At 38.4% G+C, this 19623-nt stretch overlaps 1 protein-coding gene across 1 annotated transcript; it reads left to right on the forward strand.

Moving 5' to 3' along the window:
* Nucleotides 1–12076: 12076 nt before the first annotated feature.
* On the forward strand, nt 12077–18389 carry LOC309667796 (follitropin subunit beta; the record flags this gene model as incomplete). Its single annotated transcript, XM_082476775.1, has 2 exons — nt 12077–16531; nt 18159–18389. Exons 1-2 carry the CDS (start codon nt 16373–16375, stop codon nt 18387–18389), a joined length of 390 nt encoding a protein of 129 aa, XP_082332901.1. The 5' UTR covers nt 12077–16372.
* Between the last annotated feature and the right edge of the window lie 1234 nt (nt 18390–19623).

Genomic DNA, 19623 nt, shown 5'->3' on the forward strand with positions numbered 1-19623 from the left:
AACGAGCTCCAGAGACGGGCACGAGCCGCGGCGATCAGCGCAGACCCCAGAGATGGGCATGAGACGCTAAGGCTGCTGCTGCAGCCACCAAGAAGCCTGTGTGCAAGCACAGGTCACTATCCACACCACCCCTCCCTGGAGCTTGTGCAGCCCATCACTGCCAGGGTCCCGTGATCCAGGGACAACTTCCCTGGGAGAACACATGGCGTGCCTCAGGCTGTTGCAACATCATGCCGGCCTCTGGTACTGCAGGCTCGCCCTGCATTCCGTACCCATTCCTCCCCCCAGCCTGAGGGACCCAGAGCCCCCTAATCAGCTGCTACTTTAACCCCGTCCTGTCTGGGTGGGAACAGATGCCCTCAGGTGACCTACACACACAGGCAGGGCCAAATCCAAAGCTGAACCCCAGGAGCTGTGCGAACAAAGAAGAGAAAGGGAAATTTTTCCTAGCAGCCTCAGGAGCAGCAGATTAAATCTCCACAATCAACTTGATGTACCCTGCATCTGTAGAATACCTGAATAGACAACGATCAAACCAAAATTGAGGCAGTGGACTTTGGGAGCAACTGTAGACTTGGGGTTTGCTTTCTGCATCGAATTTGTTTCTGGTTTTATGTTTATCTTACTTTAGCATTTAGAGCTTATTATCATTGGTAGATTTGCTTATTGATTTGGTTGCTCTCTTCCTTGTTTTTTTTAATATATTTTTTTCTTTCCTTTTTCTCTTTTTGTGTGTATGTATATGCTTCTTTGTGTGATTTTGTCTACATAGCTTGGCTTTTACCATTTGTCCTAGGGTTCTGTCTGTCCTATTTTTTTTTTTTTTTTTGCACAGTTTTTAGCGCTTGTTATCATTGGTGGATTTGTTTTTTGGTTTGGTTGCTCTCTTCTTTCTTTCTCTTTTTTACTTTTTTATCTTTTATTTTTAATAATTTTTTAATAACTTTATTTTATTTTATTATTTTTTCTTTCTTTCTGTTTTCTTTTCCCTTTTCTGCTGAGCCGTGTAGCTGACAGGGTCTTGATGCTCCGGCCGGATGTCACGCCTGTGCCTCTGAGGTGGGAGAGCTGAGCTCAGGACATTGCTCCACCAGAGACCCCCCGGCCCTATGTAATATCAAATAGTGAAAGCTCTCCCAGAGAGCTCCATCTCAATGCTTAAGACCCAGCTCCACTCAACAACCAGTAAGCTACACTGCTGGACACCCTATGCCAAACAACTAGCAAGACAGGAACACAACCCTATCCATTAGCACAGAGGCTGCCTAAAATTATAATAAGTTCACAGACATCCCAAAACACACCACCGGACACGATCCGGCCCACCAGAAAGACGAGATCCAGCCTCATCCACCAGAACACAGGAACCAGTCCCCTCCACCAGAAAGCCTACACAACCCACAGAACCAACCCTACCCACTGGGGGCAGATACCAAAAACAACGGGAACTATGAATCTGCAGCCTGTGAAAAGGAGGCCCCCAACACAGTAAGTTAAGTAAAAAGAGAAGATAGAGAAATACACAGCAGATGAAGGAGCAAGGTAAAAACCCACCAGACCAAACAAATGAAGGGGAAATAGGCAGTATACCTGAAAAAGAATTCAGAGTAATGATAGTAAAGATAATCCAAAATCTTGGAAATAAAATGGAAAAAATACAAGAAACGTTTAACAAGGACCTAGAAGAAATAAAGAACAAACAAACAATGATGAACAATGCAATACATGAAATTAAAAATTCTCTAGAAGGAATCAATAGCAGAATAACTGAGGCAGAAGAACGGATAAGTGATGTGGAAGATAAAATAGTGGAAATAACTACCACAGAGCAGAATAAAGAAAAAAGAATGAAAAGAATTAAGGACAGTCTCAGATACCTCTGGGACAACATTAAATGCACCAACATTCGAATTATAGGGGTCCCAGAAGAAGAAGAGAAAAAGGGTCTGAGAAAATATTTGAAGAGATTATAGTTGAGAGTTTCCCTAATATGGGAAAGGAAATAGTCAAGTCCAGGAAGCACAGAGAGTGCCATAAAGGATAAATCCAAGGAGAAACACGCCAAGACACACAATAATCAAACTATCAAAAATTAAATACAATGAAAAAATATTAAAAGCAGCAAGGGAAGAGGAGCAAATAACATACAAAGGAATCCCCATAAGGTTAACAGCTGATCTTCCAACAGAAACTCTGCAAGCCAGAAGGGAGTGGCAGGACATATTGAAAGTGATGAAAGGGAAAAACCTACAACCAATATTACCCAGCAAGGATCTCATTCAGATTCGACAGAGAAATTAAAACCTCTACAGACAAGCAAAAGCTAAGAGAATTCAGCACCACCAAACCAGCTTTACAACAAATGCTAAAGGAACTTCTCTAGGCAGGAAACACAAGAGAAGGATAAGACTTACAATAACAAAACCAAAACAATTGAGAAAATGGTAATAGGAACATACATATCGATAACTACCTTAAAGGTAAATGGATTAAACGTTCCAACCAAAAGACACAGACTGGCTGAATAGATACAAAAACAAGACCCATATATATGCTGTCTACAGGACACCCACTTCAGAACTAGGGACACATACAGACTGAAAGTGAGGGGAAGGAAAAAGATTTTCCATGCAAATGGAAATCAAAAGAAAGCTGGACTAGCAATTATCATATCAGACAAAATAGACATTAAAATAAAGACTATTACAAGAGACAAAGAAGGACACTACATAATGATCGAGGGATCATCTAAGAAGAAGATATAACAATTATAAATATTTATGCACCCAAAATAGGAGCACCTCAATACATAAGGCAAAAGATAACAGCCATAAAAGGGGAAATCGACAGTAACACAATCATAGTAGGGGACTTTCACATCTCACTTTCACCAATGGACAGATCATCCAAAATGAAAATAAATAAGGAAACACAAGCTTTAAATGATACATTAAACAAGATGGACTTAATTGATATTTATAGGACATTCCATTCAAAAACAACAGAATACACTTTCTTCTCAAGTGCTCATGGAACATTCTCCAGGAGAGATCATATCTTGGGTAACGAATCAAGCCTTGGTAAATTTAAGAAAATTGAAATCGTAACAAGTATCTTTTCTGACCACAGTGCTATGAGACTAGATATCAATTACAAGAAAAAAACTGTAAAAATTACGAACACATGGAGGCTAAACAATACGCTACTAAATAACCAAGAGATCACTGAAGAAATCAAAGAGGAAATCAAAAGATACCTAGAAACAAATGACAATGAAAAAAAGATGACCCAAAACCTATGGGAGGCAGCAAAAGCAGTTCTAGGAGGGAAGTTTATTCCAATACAATCCTACCTCAAGAAACAAGAAAAATCTCAAATAAACAATCTAACCTTACACCTAAAGCAATTAGAAAAAGCAGAACAAAAAAAACCCCAAAATTAGCAGAAGGAAAGAAATCATAAAGATCAGATCAGAAATAAATGAAAAAGAAATGAAGAAAACAATAGCAAAGATCAATAAAACCAAAAGCTGGTTCTTTGAGAAAATAGACAAAATTGATAAACCATTCGCCAGACTCATCAAGAAAAAAAGGGAGAAGACGCAAATCAATAGAATTAGAAATGAAAAAGAAGTAACAACTGACACTGCAGAAATACAAAGGATCATGAGAGACTACTACAAGCAACTATATGCCAATAAAATGGACAATCTGGAAGAAATAGACAAATTCTCAGAAAAGCACAACCTTCCGAGACTGAAGCAGGAAGAAACAGAAAATATAAACAGACCAATCGCAAGCACTGAAATTGAAACTGTGATTAAAAATTTTCCAACAAACAAAAGCCCAGGACCAGATGACTCACAGGCGAATTCTATCAAACATTTAGAGAAGAGCTAACACCTATCCTTCTCAAACCCTTCCAAAATATAGCAAAGGGAGGAACACTCCCAAAGTCATTCTACAAGGCTACCATCACCCTGATACCAAAACCAGACAAAGATGTCACAAAAAAAGAAAGCTACAGGCCAATATCACTGATGAATACAGATGCAAAAATCCTCAACAAAACACTAGCAAACAGAATCCAACAGCACATTAAAAGGATCATACACCATGATCAAGTGGGGTTTATACCAGGAATGCAAGGATTCTTCAATATACATAAATCAATCAATGTGATAAACCATATTAACAAATTGAAGGAGAAAAACCATATAATCATCTCAGTAGATGCAGACAAAGCTTTCGACAAAATTCAACACACATTTATGATAAAAACCCTCCATAAAGTAGGCATAGAGGGAACTTACCTCAACATAATAAAGGCCATATATGACAAACCCACAGCCAACATCATTCTCAATGGTGAAAAACTGATACCATTTCCACTAAGATCAGGAACAAGACAAGGCTGCCCACTCTCACCACTATTATTCAACATAGTTTTGGAAGTTTTAGCCACAGCAATCAGAGAAGAAAAAGAACTAAAAGGAATCCAAATCAGAAAAGAAGAAGTAAAGCTGTCACTGTTTGCAGATGACATGATACTATACATAGAGAATCCTAAAGATGCTACCAGAAAACTACTAGAGCTAATCAATGAATTTGGTAAAGTAGCATGATACAAAATTAATGCTCAGAAATCTCTTGCATTCCTATACACTAATGAGGAAGAATCTGAAAGAGAAATTAAGGAATCACTCCCATTTACCATTGCAACAAAAAGAATAAAATGCCTAGGAATAAACCTACCTAAGAGACAAAAGACCTGTATGCAGAAAACTATAAGACACTGATGAACGAAATTAAAGATGATAGAAACAGATGGAGAGATATACCATGTTCTTGGAAAGAAAGAATCAACATTGTGAAAATGACTATACTACCCAAAGCAATCTACAGATTTAACGCAATCCCTATCAAACTACCAATGGCATTTTTCACAGCACTAGAACAAAGAATTTCACAATTTGTATGGAAACACAAAAGACCCTGAATAGCCAATGCAATCTTGAGAAAGGAAAACGGATCTGGAGGAATCAGGCTCCCTGACTTCAGACTATACTACAAAGCTACAGTAATCAAGACAGTATGGTACTGGCCCAAAAACAGAAATACAGATCAGTGGAACAGGATAGAAAGCCCAGAGATAAACGTATGCACATATGGTCACCTTATCTTTGATAAAGGAGGCAAGAATATACAATGGAGAAAATACAAGGCTCTTCAATAAGTGGTGCTGGGAAAACTAGACAGCTACATGTAAAAGAATGAAATTAGAACACTCCCTAACACCATACACAAAAATAAACTCAAAATGGATTAAAGACCTAAATATAAGGCCAAACACTATAAAACTCTTAGAGGAAAACATAGACAGAATACTCTATGACATAAATCACAGAAAGATCCTTTTTGACCCACCTCCTAGAGAAATGGAAATAAAAACAAATATACACATATGGAACTTAATGAAACTTAAAAGCTTTTGCACAGCAAAGGAAAACATAAACAAGACAAAAAGACAACCCTCAGAATGGGAGAAAATATTTGCAAACGAAGCAACTGACAAAGGATTAATCTCCAAAATATACAACCAGCTCCTGAAGCTCAATATCAAAAAAACAAACAACCCAATCCAAAAATGGGCAGAAGACCTAAATAGACATTTCTCCAAAGAAGATATACAGATTGCCAACAAACACATAAAAGGATGCTCAACATCACTAATCATTAGAGAAATGCAAGTCAAAACTACAATGAGGTATCACCTCACACAGGTCAGAATAGCCATCATCAAAAAATCTACAAACAATAAATGCTGGAGAGGGTGTGGAGAAAAGGGAATCCTCTTGCACTGTTGGTGGGAATGTAAATTGATACAGCCACTATGGAGAACAGTATGGAGGTTCCTTAAAAAACTAAAAATAGAACTACCATACGACCCAGCAATCCCATTACTGGGCATCTACCCTGAGAAAACCATAATTCAAAATAGTCATGTACCACAACGTTCATTGCAGCTCTATTTACAATAGCCAGGACATGAAAGCAAGCTAAGTGTCCATCAACAGATGAATGGATAAAGAAAATGTGGCACATATATACAATGGAATATAACTGAGGCATAAAAAGAAACAAAATTGAGTTATTTGTAGTGAGATGGATGGACCCAGAGACTGTCATACAGAGTGAAGTAAGTCAGAAAGAGCAAAACAAACAGTGTATGGTAACACATATATATGGAATCTAAAAAAAAAAAAAAAATGGTTCTGAAGAATCTAGGGGCAGGACAGGAATAAAGACGCAGACAAGAGAATGGACTTGAGGACACGGGGAGGGGGAAGGGTAAGCTGGGACGAAGTGAGAGAGTAGCACAGACATATATACACTACCAAATGTAAAATAGATAGCTAGTGGGAAGCAGCTGCAAAGCACAGGGAGATCAGCTCGGTGCTTTGTGACCACCTAGAGGGGTGGGATAGAGGGTGGGAGGGAGACACAAGAGGGAGAAGATATGGGGATGTATGTATAATACAGCTGATTCACTTTGTTACACAGCAGAAACTAACACTGTAAAGTAATTATACTCCAATAAAGATGTTAAAAAAAAAAATCTCCATCTTTTTAGAAGACGATAACCTGTAGTTTTAAAATGGCAACTTCCGCAGTTTTGAGGTTTCCAATATCTTATGGCCAAGACTCAATCTCAGGTTCATCTCATGGTACCAGAGGCATCCCCTGCCCTCTACAGACTCTATAAAGGTAGTTAGCCTAAGCATTTGACCTAAGAATGGGAACTCTGCCCTGAGATAATGACTTTGACCACATGTATCAGTGACAGTCATTCAGCTTGAAGTAATGGAGACCCAAAATAATAGTGGCCTAAACAAGATAGAGATTGTTTTCCCTTTCCTGTAAAATTCTGAAGTTCAGTAGTCTAGGGCTAGACTACTGTGAAAAGTCCTCAGCAACTCATGTGCTTCTAGGTCACTGTACCACCGACTATAGAGTGTAGCCCATGCCCTCTTAGTCCAAAATGACACACCCACTTTACAAGGGGCAGGATGGAGGAAGGACACGACAAGAAAGAAGAAAATGGGGCAAAAGCTGCTTGCCACCTGTCCCCTGAAGTTCCTAAAAACTGCCATACAACATTCTACTTACATATCTTTTTGTTCAAAACGTGGCCATTCTTGGCTGAAAGGGAGGTAGAGGCATTTTACTCTTTGTTCTAGGCAGACATATACCCACCTACAAAGTCTATTCGTGTGGGAGAATAGAAAGAGAATGGATATCAGGGGACAAATAGAAGTCTCTGTCATATTGTGTTCCTGAAATCACTCTCTTTGTCTGTGCTAAAATAAACCCTGGAGTCACCTAAAATAGAATGCTTTAAATTCCGATTTTATAAAAAGTTGAGCTACAAGTCAAAATTCTGCCACTCAGTGTAACCACTGGCAAGTCACTCAGTGGTTTAATTCTTTGCCTTATTGTAATAGGGATGTCTGTCCTGCCACCTTAAAAGATTGTTCCGAGGATTGACTGGGAATAAACTGAGATAATAAAGATGAAAGTAATTTTTGAAATGTGATATAAATAACTCTCGAGGCAAAGTAGAATTAAAGCAATAAATTATCTTTTGTCTTCTTTAAACATATATGTCTCTCTTTCAAAGTATCTCCATTCCCCTTCTAGGTTTCTTAGTGAAATGTGGCAGATAGATATCAAGATAGCAAAGGATCAGAAACAAAGGAATGTGGTCTGATATTGATTCAGATAGGGTCATTTGTATATTGAGAAAGAAAAGGAAATTCTCTAGAATTTGCCAATATTTATGAAGACTCACACCATCAACCTGGTTTCTCAACCTTCTACCTATATTTAACTGTTATTATTAGATATGGGATTAGATCTTTGTACCAGAAGTTATTATCCCTTGGACAAATTTTAGGTTCTAGCAATCTGTTTTGCAAAGGAAGCTACCCTAGCCATTTCAAACAAGTAGAGCAGCTATAAAATCAGCTGGTGTTTTTTAATAATTTTCTTGAGGGTTCAGTTTTGCTGCCATTATTGATGCTTCTGTTGTTGTTTGTTGAAAAGCAGTGGAGAGATGGAATGTCTAGAAAGCACCTAAGCATTCTAAACTGCTTCAAGGAAGGAAACAAATCCAGGCAAAGGGAGTCTTGTTAAAGATAACTTGCATAGATGCTGTGGTTTTGCCCTGCTCTGCTGGAGGAACAGAGAGAGCACAGAGTGGGGGGATTGAAAGTTTTGGAAAAGCAAAGGACAATTCTGAAAGTCATATTAGAACAGATTCCCGGCTTCAGTTGTATGTTTTTATCCTCTTCCTGTGGTTTGGTAACATACAAAGTCAAGCAGGCTGTTATGCCCTCTAGGTAACCTGATAAAGACTTATTAGTCAGAATAGGCTGGGTTATGGTACACTAACAAAAGAACCTCAAATTCTCAATGATGTAACACAATAAAGGTTAATTTCTTTCCCATGCTACATACCTAAGCCAGAGGAGACTGTGCTCTACACATCTGTCCAAGGACACAGGCTGTCAGAGTCTCTATCAACTTCTAGGTGCATCACCAGGAAGACAAAGCCTCTGCTATACCCACAGAAAGGAGAGAGAGCACTGGAGAGTCATGCAAGAGATCTTTACCCACAAATAAAATATAGCCCACAAATAAAACACTTCACTTCTGCTCACAGCCCATTGGCCAGAACTAGTCACATGGCCCCAACCTAAATGCAAAGAAGCTAGACGATGTGGGCAAGTACATGGAATATTTGGCGATTTTTCTATGCCATAGTGATGGTTGAATTATCTAAGAAATGCTTCCTGCCTCATTTTTTCTTCATGTTTCCTGTAAATGACAGGTTTTATTTTGAAGAACTGTCTTCTTTTGTAGAAGGTAAGACAATATCTTGGTCTTCCAGCATGAATCCCTCTTTGTACACATAGTGAAAGAATAAAAATTTATTCTAAAGGGCATGGAAGTACACATGTATTTATTCTAAAATAGTCTGAACTGTGTTCTGATGAGAGTGGCTGATAGAACAGTGTAATAGGTAAAAGCACAGGCCCTAGAACCAGACAGCCTGGGTTTGAATTTCAGTTCCCCCATTTACCAGCTACATGAACTTGGTAAAGATATCTGAACTCTCTATGTCACAGTTTCCTCATATTTAAAATGAAGATGATTATAATACTTATTTTATGGTTCCTGCGAGGATTAAATTAAAATTGTGCATGTAAAATATTTAGCACTAAGCTTAGCATTTACATGTTCAATGTAAGTTAACTCATTGTTTAGTGTCCCGTCTTTTTATCGCATTGATTCAGTTTCAGACTCCAGTTTTCTAACACGTCTCCTTGGATTAATGATTCATTGTATAGTTTCCATACCCTTCTCCTCTCTCTTTTTCTAAGTCTCTGCTTTTCTAATCTCCCCAGTTGCTGGTTCTCTCTTGTCTGGAATCAAATGGGGCTTCTCTAAAATTCACACACACACACAACACACACACACACACACACACACACACACACACACAATGTTAATGCAGAGCAATGGCAATGTCTTTTAGTTCCTGGGTGCTTCTCCTCCACTGGTCCAGTCTGTCTAGCAAATAGTTATGTGACTGAAGGAAGAATACCAGGGACCCTGGAGTCTCCTTGCCTGGTCTGGACTTGAAGCTCTGCCACTTATTTACTGTGACATTGGGTATCTTAATACACTGCTCTGACCCTCATTTCTTTATTTATAATGTACAGATAATAGTAATATGTAACTCATTAGGCTGTTGATGTACACATTTAGCACAGTGATTGGTACAGAGTAATTGCTCGATAAATGTCTATGCTCTGTAAAATGAGGACAATAATACTTAAAGGATATGCATGAGCTTAAGGAAGCTGCGAAACATCATAAACTGTTATGATGAAATGAATTAGAGGTCCATCTGACTGCCCCCGTGGATGAGAACAAGAAGTTTACCTGCTAATATGGAGACTGACCTTCCTGACCCCTTCCCTGAAAAATATAAAGTACATTATTGTATCTTCATATTTATAAATATTGACAACCAGTGGGCTTTTCAGTTTATTATTTTTTCAGGGTTTTACCAATTGACCTAGCCTGGCAATGTGTAATGAACAAGAACCAGACATTAGACCAGTGAGCAAGTCTTGTGACCTCTGAAAATTTACATTAGCTGACAAGTTCTATACTAGTGCTGTGCAATAGAAATATGTGATCCACTTAAGTGATTTAAAATTTTCTAGTAAGAACATTTTAAAATAAAGTACTTTTAAAGAAAAAGAAATAGGTGAGATTGACTTAATGATAAATTTTATTTAAAATAATGTCATTTCAGTGTAATCAATACAAAAATCATTGAGATAGCTTACATGCACTCTTATTTTGTCTTTGAAATCCAGTGGGTATTTTCCACTTATAGTACATCTTAATTTGGACTAGCTGCATTTCAAGTGCTTAATAGCCACATGTGGCTGGTGGCTGCCATATTGGACAATGCAGCTCAACTATTGTTGGGTAATCTGGTAGGGTAAAAGCTTAATAAAAATTTAGCACTTTATATGGAATTATCACATCATATATGTCATATATTACTTTGTAATTTAAATAAAGGAAATAAATTTAAATGACTAAAATAAATTTAAATTATGAATTTAATATATTAAACTTTTTTTAAATTTTACATTACAACATATATATCTCATGGACAAAAGAGAAGGAGGGAAAGGGTACCAGACCATAGAAGGAGCAAATCAAGATATGAGCACAGGTCCTTAATTTCCTATTTTTAAACACAAACATAAAGAAATCGTTTGAAAAAAAATCTTTACAAGTGAAAAAACGATGTAGGTCATTGAGCATATGCACAGGTAGAAATTCTAAGGATGCTCACACAGCTGTGGACATTGGTTCACCAGAATTCACGAGAGAAGTTTGCTGTTCATTTAAAATGTAATGTGATGAGTGTTAACACTGAAATAGGTACTGGGAACTAAGGAAATAAAACAGAAAGTACTGGAATGAGTATTGAATGTTGACTACTGTGTAAGGTGGAATGAGTAAATGACTCCTAGAAGAAGCTACATCTAAATGGAAATCTTTTAGAAGTACTTGTAGGAGAAACGTATCTCAGACCTAAGGAATAGAACCTTTTTTCTCTCAAGTAAGAGAGAAAAAATACATGTGAATTTGGGAAGTGGGGAGGTGTTTCAAGCCAATAAAGTAAGAATTTGACATAGGGTCTCCTTAAATAATCAATATTTTTTAAAATATTGAGTTAATATTACTATACTAAAACCCAGTAATAAAGGGCTAGAAATAAAGATGGGTGTTATCAGTTTCCAACCAGGAAATCTGAAACCACTCTTAATATGTAAAACAGGGAATTTAATCCAGGGAATTAATTATGCAAGTGTTAGAACTGCTGAGAAGCCAGACAGAAGAAAGGACACGGAACCCAAAGATCAGCAGCCACCAGAAGCCCCATTCACCTTCAGGATGGGAGGGATACAAGTGGGGTTTCCAGAGCCAAAACCTGAGACCACCCAGCAGAAGCTCAAACCACAAAACGGGTTTCCTCACAAAAGCTGGGAAAACTAAGAGAAGAGCTACCTGTTGTGGCCTGGACCCAGGGGAAAGATGCAGCTACTCACCAGAAAAAAAGAATGTAAAGGAGACAGATGTGGACATTCCCTGGTGGTCAAGTGGTTAGGACTCCGCACTCTCACTGGCAAGGGCCCGGGTTCAATCCCTGGTCGGGGAACTAAAATCCTGCATTCCACGCTGTGCAGCCAAAAAAAAGGAGACAGATGCTCTGACTTCCCCCTCCTTTCACTCTCCAGTCTTCCTCCCCAGAGGCAAAAGCCTGCTGACACTGCAGCTTGGGAAAGGTAGCCTGCAGAGGTCCTTTCTCCCAAGAGCAGAACAGAGCAAGAACAAGGAATGCATCAGCTAGCAAACAGACTATGGGCCAGCAGAGCATAAGGAAAACTAGGAGTGATTTGTGTTTCAATTTGTTCAACAAAAGTGTATTAGTGCCTACTGCGGACTAGAAACTCTTTTCCTATTGGGAATACAAAGGTAAATAAAAAAGATCTCTAAATTTTCATCAATAAAATATTTTGACAAGCTTTGTGAAAACAATAACACCTAATTAGGAAATACACTAGTCAGATAAACTAGGCTATAGGAGGTTTGATGTTAGGAGAAAGGTCTGGGGGATCTCTTGACAGGCCAAGGAAAATAGGGTTATCTGGGGGGACCTCTGACCTAAATGTGGATGGATGTATAAACATGGACATTAGGAATATCTGTCTAAATTCTGAATGGCTTCTGTCTTGGCCCCTCTCCCACTAATGGGATTGGTGAGAATTATAAACTACTGAGGTCAGTATGGTTTGAAGAGTAGCTCTCTGTGTTGGAGCCAAACAGACTTAGATATGAACTCCAGCGTTGCTACTTACAGGTTCCACAGTCTTGAGCAAGTCATTTATCCTCAGTTTTCCCATCTTTCAAAGAGCAATAATAGTAACCCCTTTAAAAAGTTGTTGTAAAGATAATATGTGATCATATATTTAAAGTGTTTAGTTAAGTGCCTTGGGCATAGTAGGTGCTCAATAAAAAGAAGTTGTTAATATTTCAAACTGAATATGTAAAGAGCTAATAACACTGTATATACATTCATCATTAAAACACATAGGTTAACATGTATTCATATAAATATACTTTGTGAACACACATAGATAACATAAAAAGAGCTAATTTCAAACACAAGGTGTAACTAATAGTCATAACATTGTTAGTATTCTTTTAGAGAAATTGAAAGGATTTATAATTTTCCAGGAATCATGAGTATATGTCATTTAATATGCATTATATGAAATTTAATTATCCATTCTATAACTTTGATAATATGCTTACTTACCTATTACTAACAGATTTCAAAAGTGTTTCTCCATTCCAGATATCGCTTACATAAATGCTGAATTATTACAGTGCCCACTACTTTGCGAAGTTTTATCTTTGTCATGCATGTTTGATAAAATCATAACCCTGGATAAATCCAACTATTTGTCACCTATAAGCCTGAACCCCTGCCACTAAACTGGGCAAAAGAAAAATGAACATCCATGTTTTGTGGCCTCATGGTAATTTGTTTACCATAAACCTCAAGTGGGCCCTTAATGCTGGTAGGCAGTTTTACTCTGCCTAACTCACTGATAACTCAACCCCTCTCCCAGTCTCAGAAAACTATTCAAATCTTTTCATCCCTCAATCCTCAGCAATTCATCCACCATCCTAATTCTGAAATGATGACCTTACTTCCTACTTTACTGAGAAAATGAAATTAATCTCAGGAGAGCTTGCACAGAGACTATCACCACACCTACCAATCACCATCTTCTGCACTCACCATACCTCCCCATCCAGTAGCACCTGCACCCACAACACTGCCTCCTGCCTGATACAGGATGAGCTCTCCATCCTCCAGTCTAAAGCCAGTCCCTCCACCTGTGCTCTAAGATTTATCTCTTCTCACCTACTCAAGAACACTGCAGGACTTCTCCTCTCTTCCTCCAACATCATCATTTTTCACTCTCCACTAAATTGCATCACCATAAAAACAAGCAGTTATTTCTCCCATCTTAAAACATAAAAATCAAAAGAAAATTATCTTAACCCCACTTCTGCTTTACCAAATCACCTAGCTCTTTCCTCAACTTTGGATCAAAATTCCTGGGAAAAAAGTTATCTATATTCAACTGTATTTTTTTTAATTCATCTCTTGCCAATCACTTAAACACATACCAATCAGGGTTTTGTTCCCCTCACTCCAAAGGAACTTCTCTAGCCAAGGACACTAGCGACCTTACATTGCCACACGCCGTGTGCAATTTCCTCTTATTTAACCTGTCAGCAGCATTTGGTACACTTGTCACTCGCTCCTCCTGATACACTCACCTTACTTGACTTCTGGTACACCACATCCTCTCTATTCTCTTCTTTCCTCAATGACCCTTCTGTTTCTTTGGATAAAAGAAGAAAAAAACTTAATCTTATCCTTGACCTCTTAATGTTGGAATACACCAGGCTCCACTCTTGGTCCTTTTACCTTCTCTATTCACACCCACTCCCATGGTACTCTCTTCTAGGCTCATGTCAACAACTCCCAAATGTGTACCTTCAGCCAATATATTTCTCCCAAAATCCAGATTCAGCATTCTACTTGGATGTCTTAAAGATACCTCAAGCTCAACATGTCCATACTGAACTCCTTCTCTTTTCCCAAAACTTACTATGCCTACAGCCACCCATTTCAGGTGACAGCAAAATTATCCTTCAAGTTGCTCAGACCAGAATCCTTAGAGTCATCCTTGACTTTTTCTCTCACATCCAACATTCATCCCTCAAAAAATTCTGTTGGTTCTACTTTCAAAATATATCCAGAATCCGATTGTCTCATTACCTTCATTGCTACCATACTAGTCTGAACAAATATTTCTTACCCAGATTGCTGCAATAGTATCTGATAGGACTTTCTGTTTCTACCTTTTTCCCCCTGCATTAGCAACACAGCAGCTAGAGGGATCCCTTCAGACCAAAATCAGATCGATCGTGTTACTCCTCTACACAAAACCCTGCAATTGGTACCCAGTCACGGACAGTAAAAACCAAAGTCTTTATATCGGCCTAAAAGGTCCTACATGATGTGACTTCCGTTACATCTCTGATATCACATCCTAGTATTTCCACCATTGTTCCTTTGCTCCAGCCACACTGCTTAATTAATAAATATTTGTTAAACAAATCAATCCCAGTCTCCATGGAGCTCTTGGTCTACTGGGAGAAACAGAGATATATAAAGGATTACAAAAAGAAGGTGGTAATTAAAGCCCTCCTCTATCTCCCATCCTAAACGCTGGCAAATGAGTGTTGAAGGTTGAGAAATTTGCCAGGGGTGAGTGGTGTAGGAGACTTAGGGAGGAAGCAAGGACATTTCAGGCAGGATGAACATCGCACATGCAAAGACCTAGAGAAATGAATCAGCAGAACATTTGAAGAATTACAAGTAAAGCATCAAAGAATAACATTTGAGATTAGAGGATCTGGATGTGGGAAGTAAATAGAAATACAGTCTATACTTTAGATAGGAATCAGATCATGAAAGACTTTCTATTTGTTTCTTCCCTTACAGCTTTCAATCTACCCTGGGAGTAACTTATTAACCATATCTTTTTGATGAACCTCAACAGGGCCAAAGCAACACTTGGAAAGGATTCTGAATTCCCTGAGTTAAAGATACAAAAGAAAAACCCAGAGTCAGATTTAATTTGACAAGGTGAAGGAGTGGGTGTTCTACTATATCAAATTTAATCTGTATAAAATAATCATCTCTGGTAACATTATTTTTCTTGATCTACTGCGTTTAGACTACTTTAGTAAGGCTTGATCTCCCTGTCTATCTAAACACTGATTCACTTACAGTAAGCTTCAGGCTAACATTGCTCTTACTAATACCCAACAAATCCACAAGGTGTTAGTTTCAGACGATTTTGTATAAAAGGTGAACAGAGACTAGACTCAGCCTACAGCATTCCCCAGACAAGGCAGCCAACCACAGGTGAGTCTCAGCATCTATAGTTATCAAGCAGTGACAGTTATTTCTGAAATTAACAGATTTTTCAGGATCTGGAGAACAAATCTAGAGCTTTCCAACTTCTATTGTGTAGGGAATTTATGCTTGTCAACCTGGCTTCTTAAATATGGTTAATACACTGTAATCACTGCTAGCAAGCAATTGACTTTACATAGACCATTCACCTGGCCTCTGAAAGAGTCTTGTTTTAAACAATGGCGGGGGGAAGTTGGGGCAAAAGCAAATGATAATACTTATGAGCTGCTAAAAATGAAGAACTAGTTTTGTAATACAGAAGTTTCTTTTTCTTTTTAAATAAAAATAGTCTTTAAAATGATAATCAAGGGACAAATATGATGATTAAAATTACTTGCTTCAGCGTATTCTCACTTTAAGACAGTCAGCAGTACCACCCTAATCTTTAAACATTGCTTAAATCATTATACTGGAGTTTTGATCTGTAATATGTTCCTACTTTGACAAAAAAAAATTGAGGAGGAGAATAAGAAGAAATGATTGTTCAAGAAACGAAGACGTAAAGAAAAGGAAAAAACATTGCTGGAGCAAAATGTGACTGGAGAGGATGGGTAGACCAATTATTTTTGATTTGGTCAACTTACATAACAATTATAATGCTTTGGTCTTGGTTTCTCATGGGCCTTAACTGTTTGCTTCCCAGCCCAGGATGAAGTTGGTCCAGTTTTGCTTTCTCTTCTGTTGCTGGACAGCAATCTGCTGCAACTGCTGCGAGCTGACCAACATCACCATCACGGTGGAGAAAGAGGAATGTGGCTTCTGCATAAGCATGAACACCACATGGTGTGCGGGCTACTGCTACACCCGGGTAGGTACTTTGCTTTGCTGGAAGTGAGGGTGCTGAGGGTCTGGACAAGGCGGGCTTCATTAATTCCCACTTTATCAATATTCTAAGTTTCCCAAGGAATAGCCATGAGTCCCTTAGCCAGTACTGTCTGTTTTATGATTGGGGTTATTTACCCTGATATCAGTTAAACATTTGGACTTATATTTGATTAGGGTAAATGTAAGAAAGACTCAGATTTGATCTGATCAGTTTAGTAATAGGCCAAATCTATTTTTTAAATTTTATTTAAAATTTAAAACAATTTTTAAAAATTGTTCTATACTAGATTTTACATATGGAGAGATAAACATACACACATTTAATAATAGAAGAGCTACAGTATTCCCCAAAAGCCAATTTCTGTAATTGAAGCCATATCTCTACAGTAGAGATAGTACCAAAATATGTTTGCAAGCCATATAAAAACACAGCCACGTTATAAAAACTGTCTTATTGGCCCACCTGAATACAAATGTCAACAAGCATCCTGAGAACACAATCAGTCCTTGCAGACTATTAGAACCAAAATGAATCAGCAAACCCACTCACTTCTTTATACCGTTGAGAAAACCAAGGCACAGAGGCATAAAACCACTAGTTTGTGTTCACGCAGTTTCTTTGAATTAATCCAAGTAAAGAAGCAGTTTCTACTTTTTCTTTTTTCCCCTATACCACCTGGCTATCTATGCAGCATTTCATTCTATAAACTGAAATTGAAAACAGCAATTTTTAATGAAATATACTTTATGGGGTGGTAAATGAGTTTGACCAAACTCCACTTATCATATCTTCCTGGGATACAGACTTGGTGGCATGATATTGAAATAAACAGAAGTGCCAACTTCTTCCCTCAGTGAATTTTTTTTTCACTAGAAAGTGTTAGAATAAACCTATACTACCAGGATTAAAGTTTTTATATGCAAACCATGTAGCCTTTGAAACTGAGAGCTCTGCAAAATACACAGCATTTAAGGGGGAAAGATGTCTACAGGACTGTGGAATATTTAAAATCTTCACGATTTTCATGAGCTTTCATGAAAGCTTTCATAGTCATGCTAAGCTAAGCATTAACATTCCACATTATATATTTTTTGACTTTTTATAAATCCTCAGGGACAATGTATTTGGAAAATTGTTCTGAGAAATTAAACTTCAGTGTTTTATATTTTATAAATACTCAGGGACAATGTATTTGGAAAACTTTTCTGAGAAATTAAACTCCAGTGTTTTATGGTTCAAGTTGTCATTATTATAGCTTTCAACTAAGTACAAAAAGTCATTAAAATTTGTCATATTTCCCTTTTCATCATTTTTCTATATTAAAATTCAACTTTCTCTATAGTTGGAGAAATAATATTTTGACATAGACATAAAGAATAGGAAAAGGAATAACTTATACTTTCTGTAAGATTTCCAAAACAATCAGGAAACATGGTATAGCATATAGGTCACTTATGAGATCATGTTTCCTTGGTTAGGAATTCCATAAGTGAGCTTTAGTGGGTAAATGTTAGAGCAAGCAGTATTCAATCCCTGTCTCATTTTGATTAAGCTAAACAGAAAGTTCCAGAATACTGTAACCTAACTCTCTCTCTCTTAAACCACTCAGGATCTAGTGTACAAGGATCCAGCCAGGCCCAACATCCAGAAAACATGTACCTTCAAGGAGCTGGTGTACGAGACGGTCAAAGTGCCTGGCTGTGCTCACCACGCAGACTCCCTGTATACGTACCCAGTAGCCTCTGAATGTCACTGTGGCAAGTGTGACAGCGACAGCACTGACTGCACCGTGCGAGGCCTGGGGCCCAGCTACTGCTCCTTCAGTGAAATCAAAGAATAAAGAGCAGTGGTCACTTTGAGCTGCCCACCCTCATCCTGAAAGACTAAGACATCCAAGACGTCTGTGTGTACATGCGCCCAGGCTGCAAACCACTGTGGGAGACCCCACTGATGCCTGCTCTCCTGCAGAAGGGAGCTCCAGGAATGGAGAGTGCCGGGGCCTGGGGCCTGTCACCACCCAACCCTGTATTCTAGGTCTGGTTCCATAAGTTTTATTCGGTCTTACTTAACTTACAGACATGGGGTTGCTTTCCCGTTTAATAATCTTAGAAATCCTCTCAGGCAATCCCTTCCTCCTAGACATAGGGATATGGGCCCAGGGGAAGGAAATGAGCTAGAGTGGGTGAAAGTACCAAATGTAGCACTCTCCTGCAAGACTCCTGAGCCCTCAAGAGCAGTCCCAGTCTCTTCTTCGTGACTGTAGCCTCAATGCCTAACTTCGTGCCTAGACTTTAAGTAAGAAACTCAGTAATGGCTTCCTTAAGGAAAGTAAGAGCAGAAAGGTAGGGGGTAGGACAACACTGAAAGAGGATGTCTGAGGCTATCTGATGAGGCTGAGCTCAGCAATGCTGGCCAGGCCACGGAAGCGGGGCATCTGTTCCAGTTCCGCTTCACCTCTTCTTCTCTGGCACATGGAGGGTGGATGGAGACAGGATGCATCTCTCTGAATTGTTCAGGCAGGTGGTGGTTAACGAGCTCAGGATTTACAAGCTATTACTGCCAACCCCTTTAGTTAAGGGCAAAAGCAAGAAATGTTAATGTGGGCTTGTGGAAATTAGCCCACATCTACTCCATCATTTAAATAAATGGAACAAATGCTGTCAGGCTCCTGCAAAACTCCCTTTGGGAAGTAGGAAAAAAACTACTTCGCCCTGCCCTCCGGGCTGGGATCCACACCTTTGGAGAGAGGTGGATTTGAAAGCAGGTTTGAAAGCAATTTTGGCAACTTTATAAGTACATTTATCTTACCTACAAATACATTTGTGTAAAGAAATAGCTCTTTTAGGAAGAATTAGCCATGAGAAAAAAAAACCAGAAAAAAACTGCTGTTTTCTAGAATCCTCTCTATATCAGTCTTTTGTCTGTCAATGTTCTCCCAAATCTGTTTCTTTCAAGAGGGTAAATATTGAAACTATTTCATGAGTTGATTTCGAGATGTTACCTGTCTTAGTTATGTACTTGTTTCATGTTCAGATTGTTTAATTTATTTAAATCTTATTTTTTTAATAAAGATA

Source organism: Balaenoptera physalus (assembly GCF_965194825.1).
Source record: "Balaenoptera physalus genome assembly, chromosome: 10".
NCBI classification, from domain to species: Eukaryota; Metazoa; Chordata; class Mammalia; order Artiodactyla; family Balaenopteridae; genus Balaenoptera; species Balaenoptera physalus.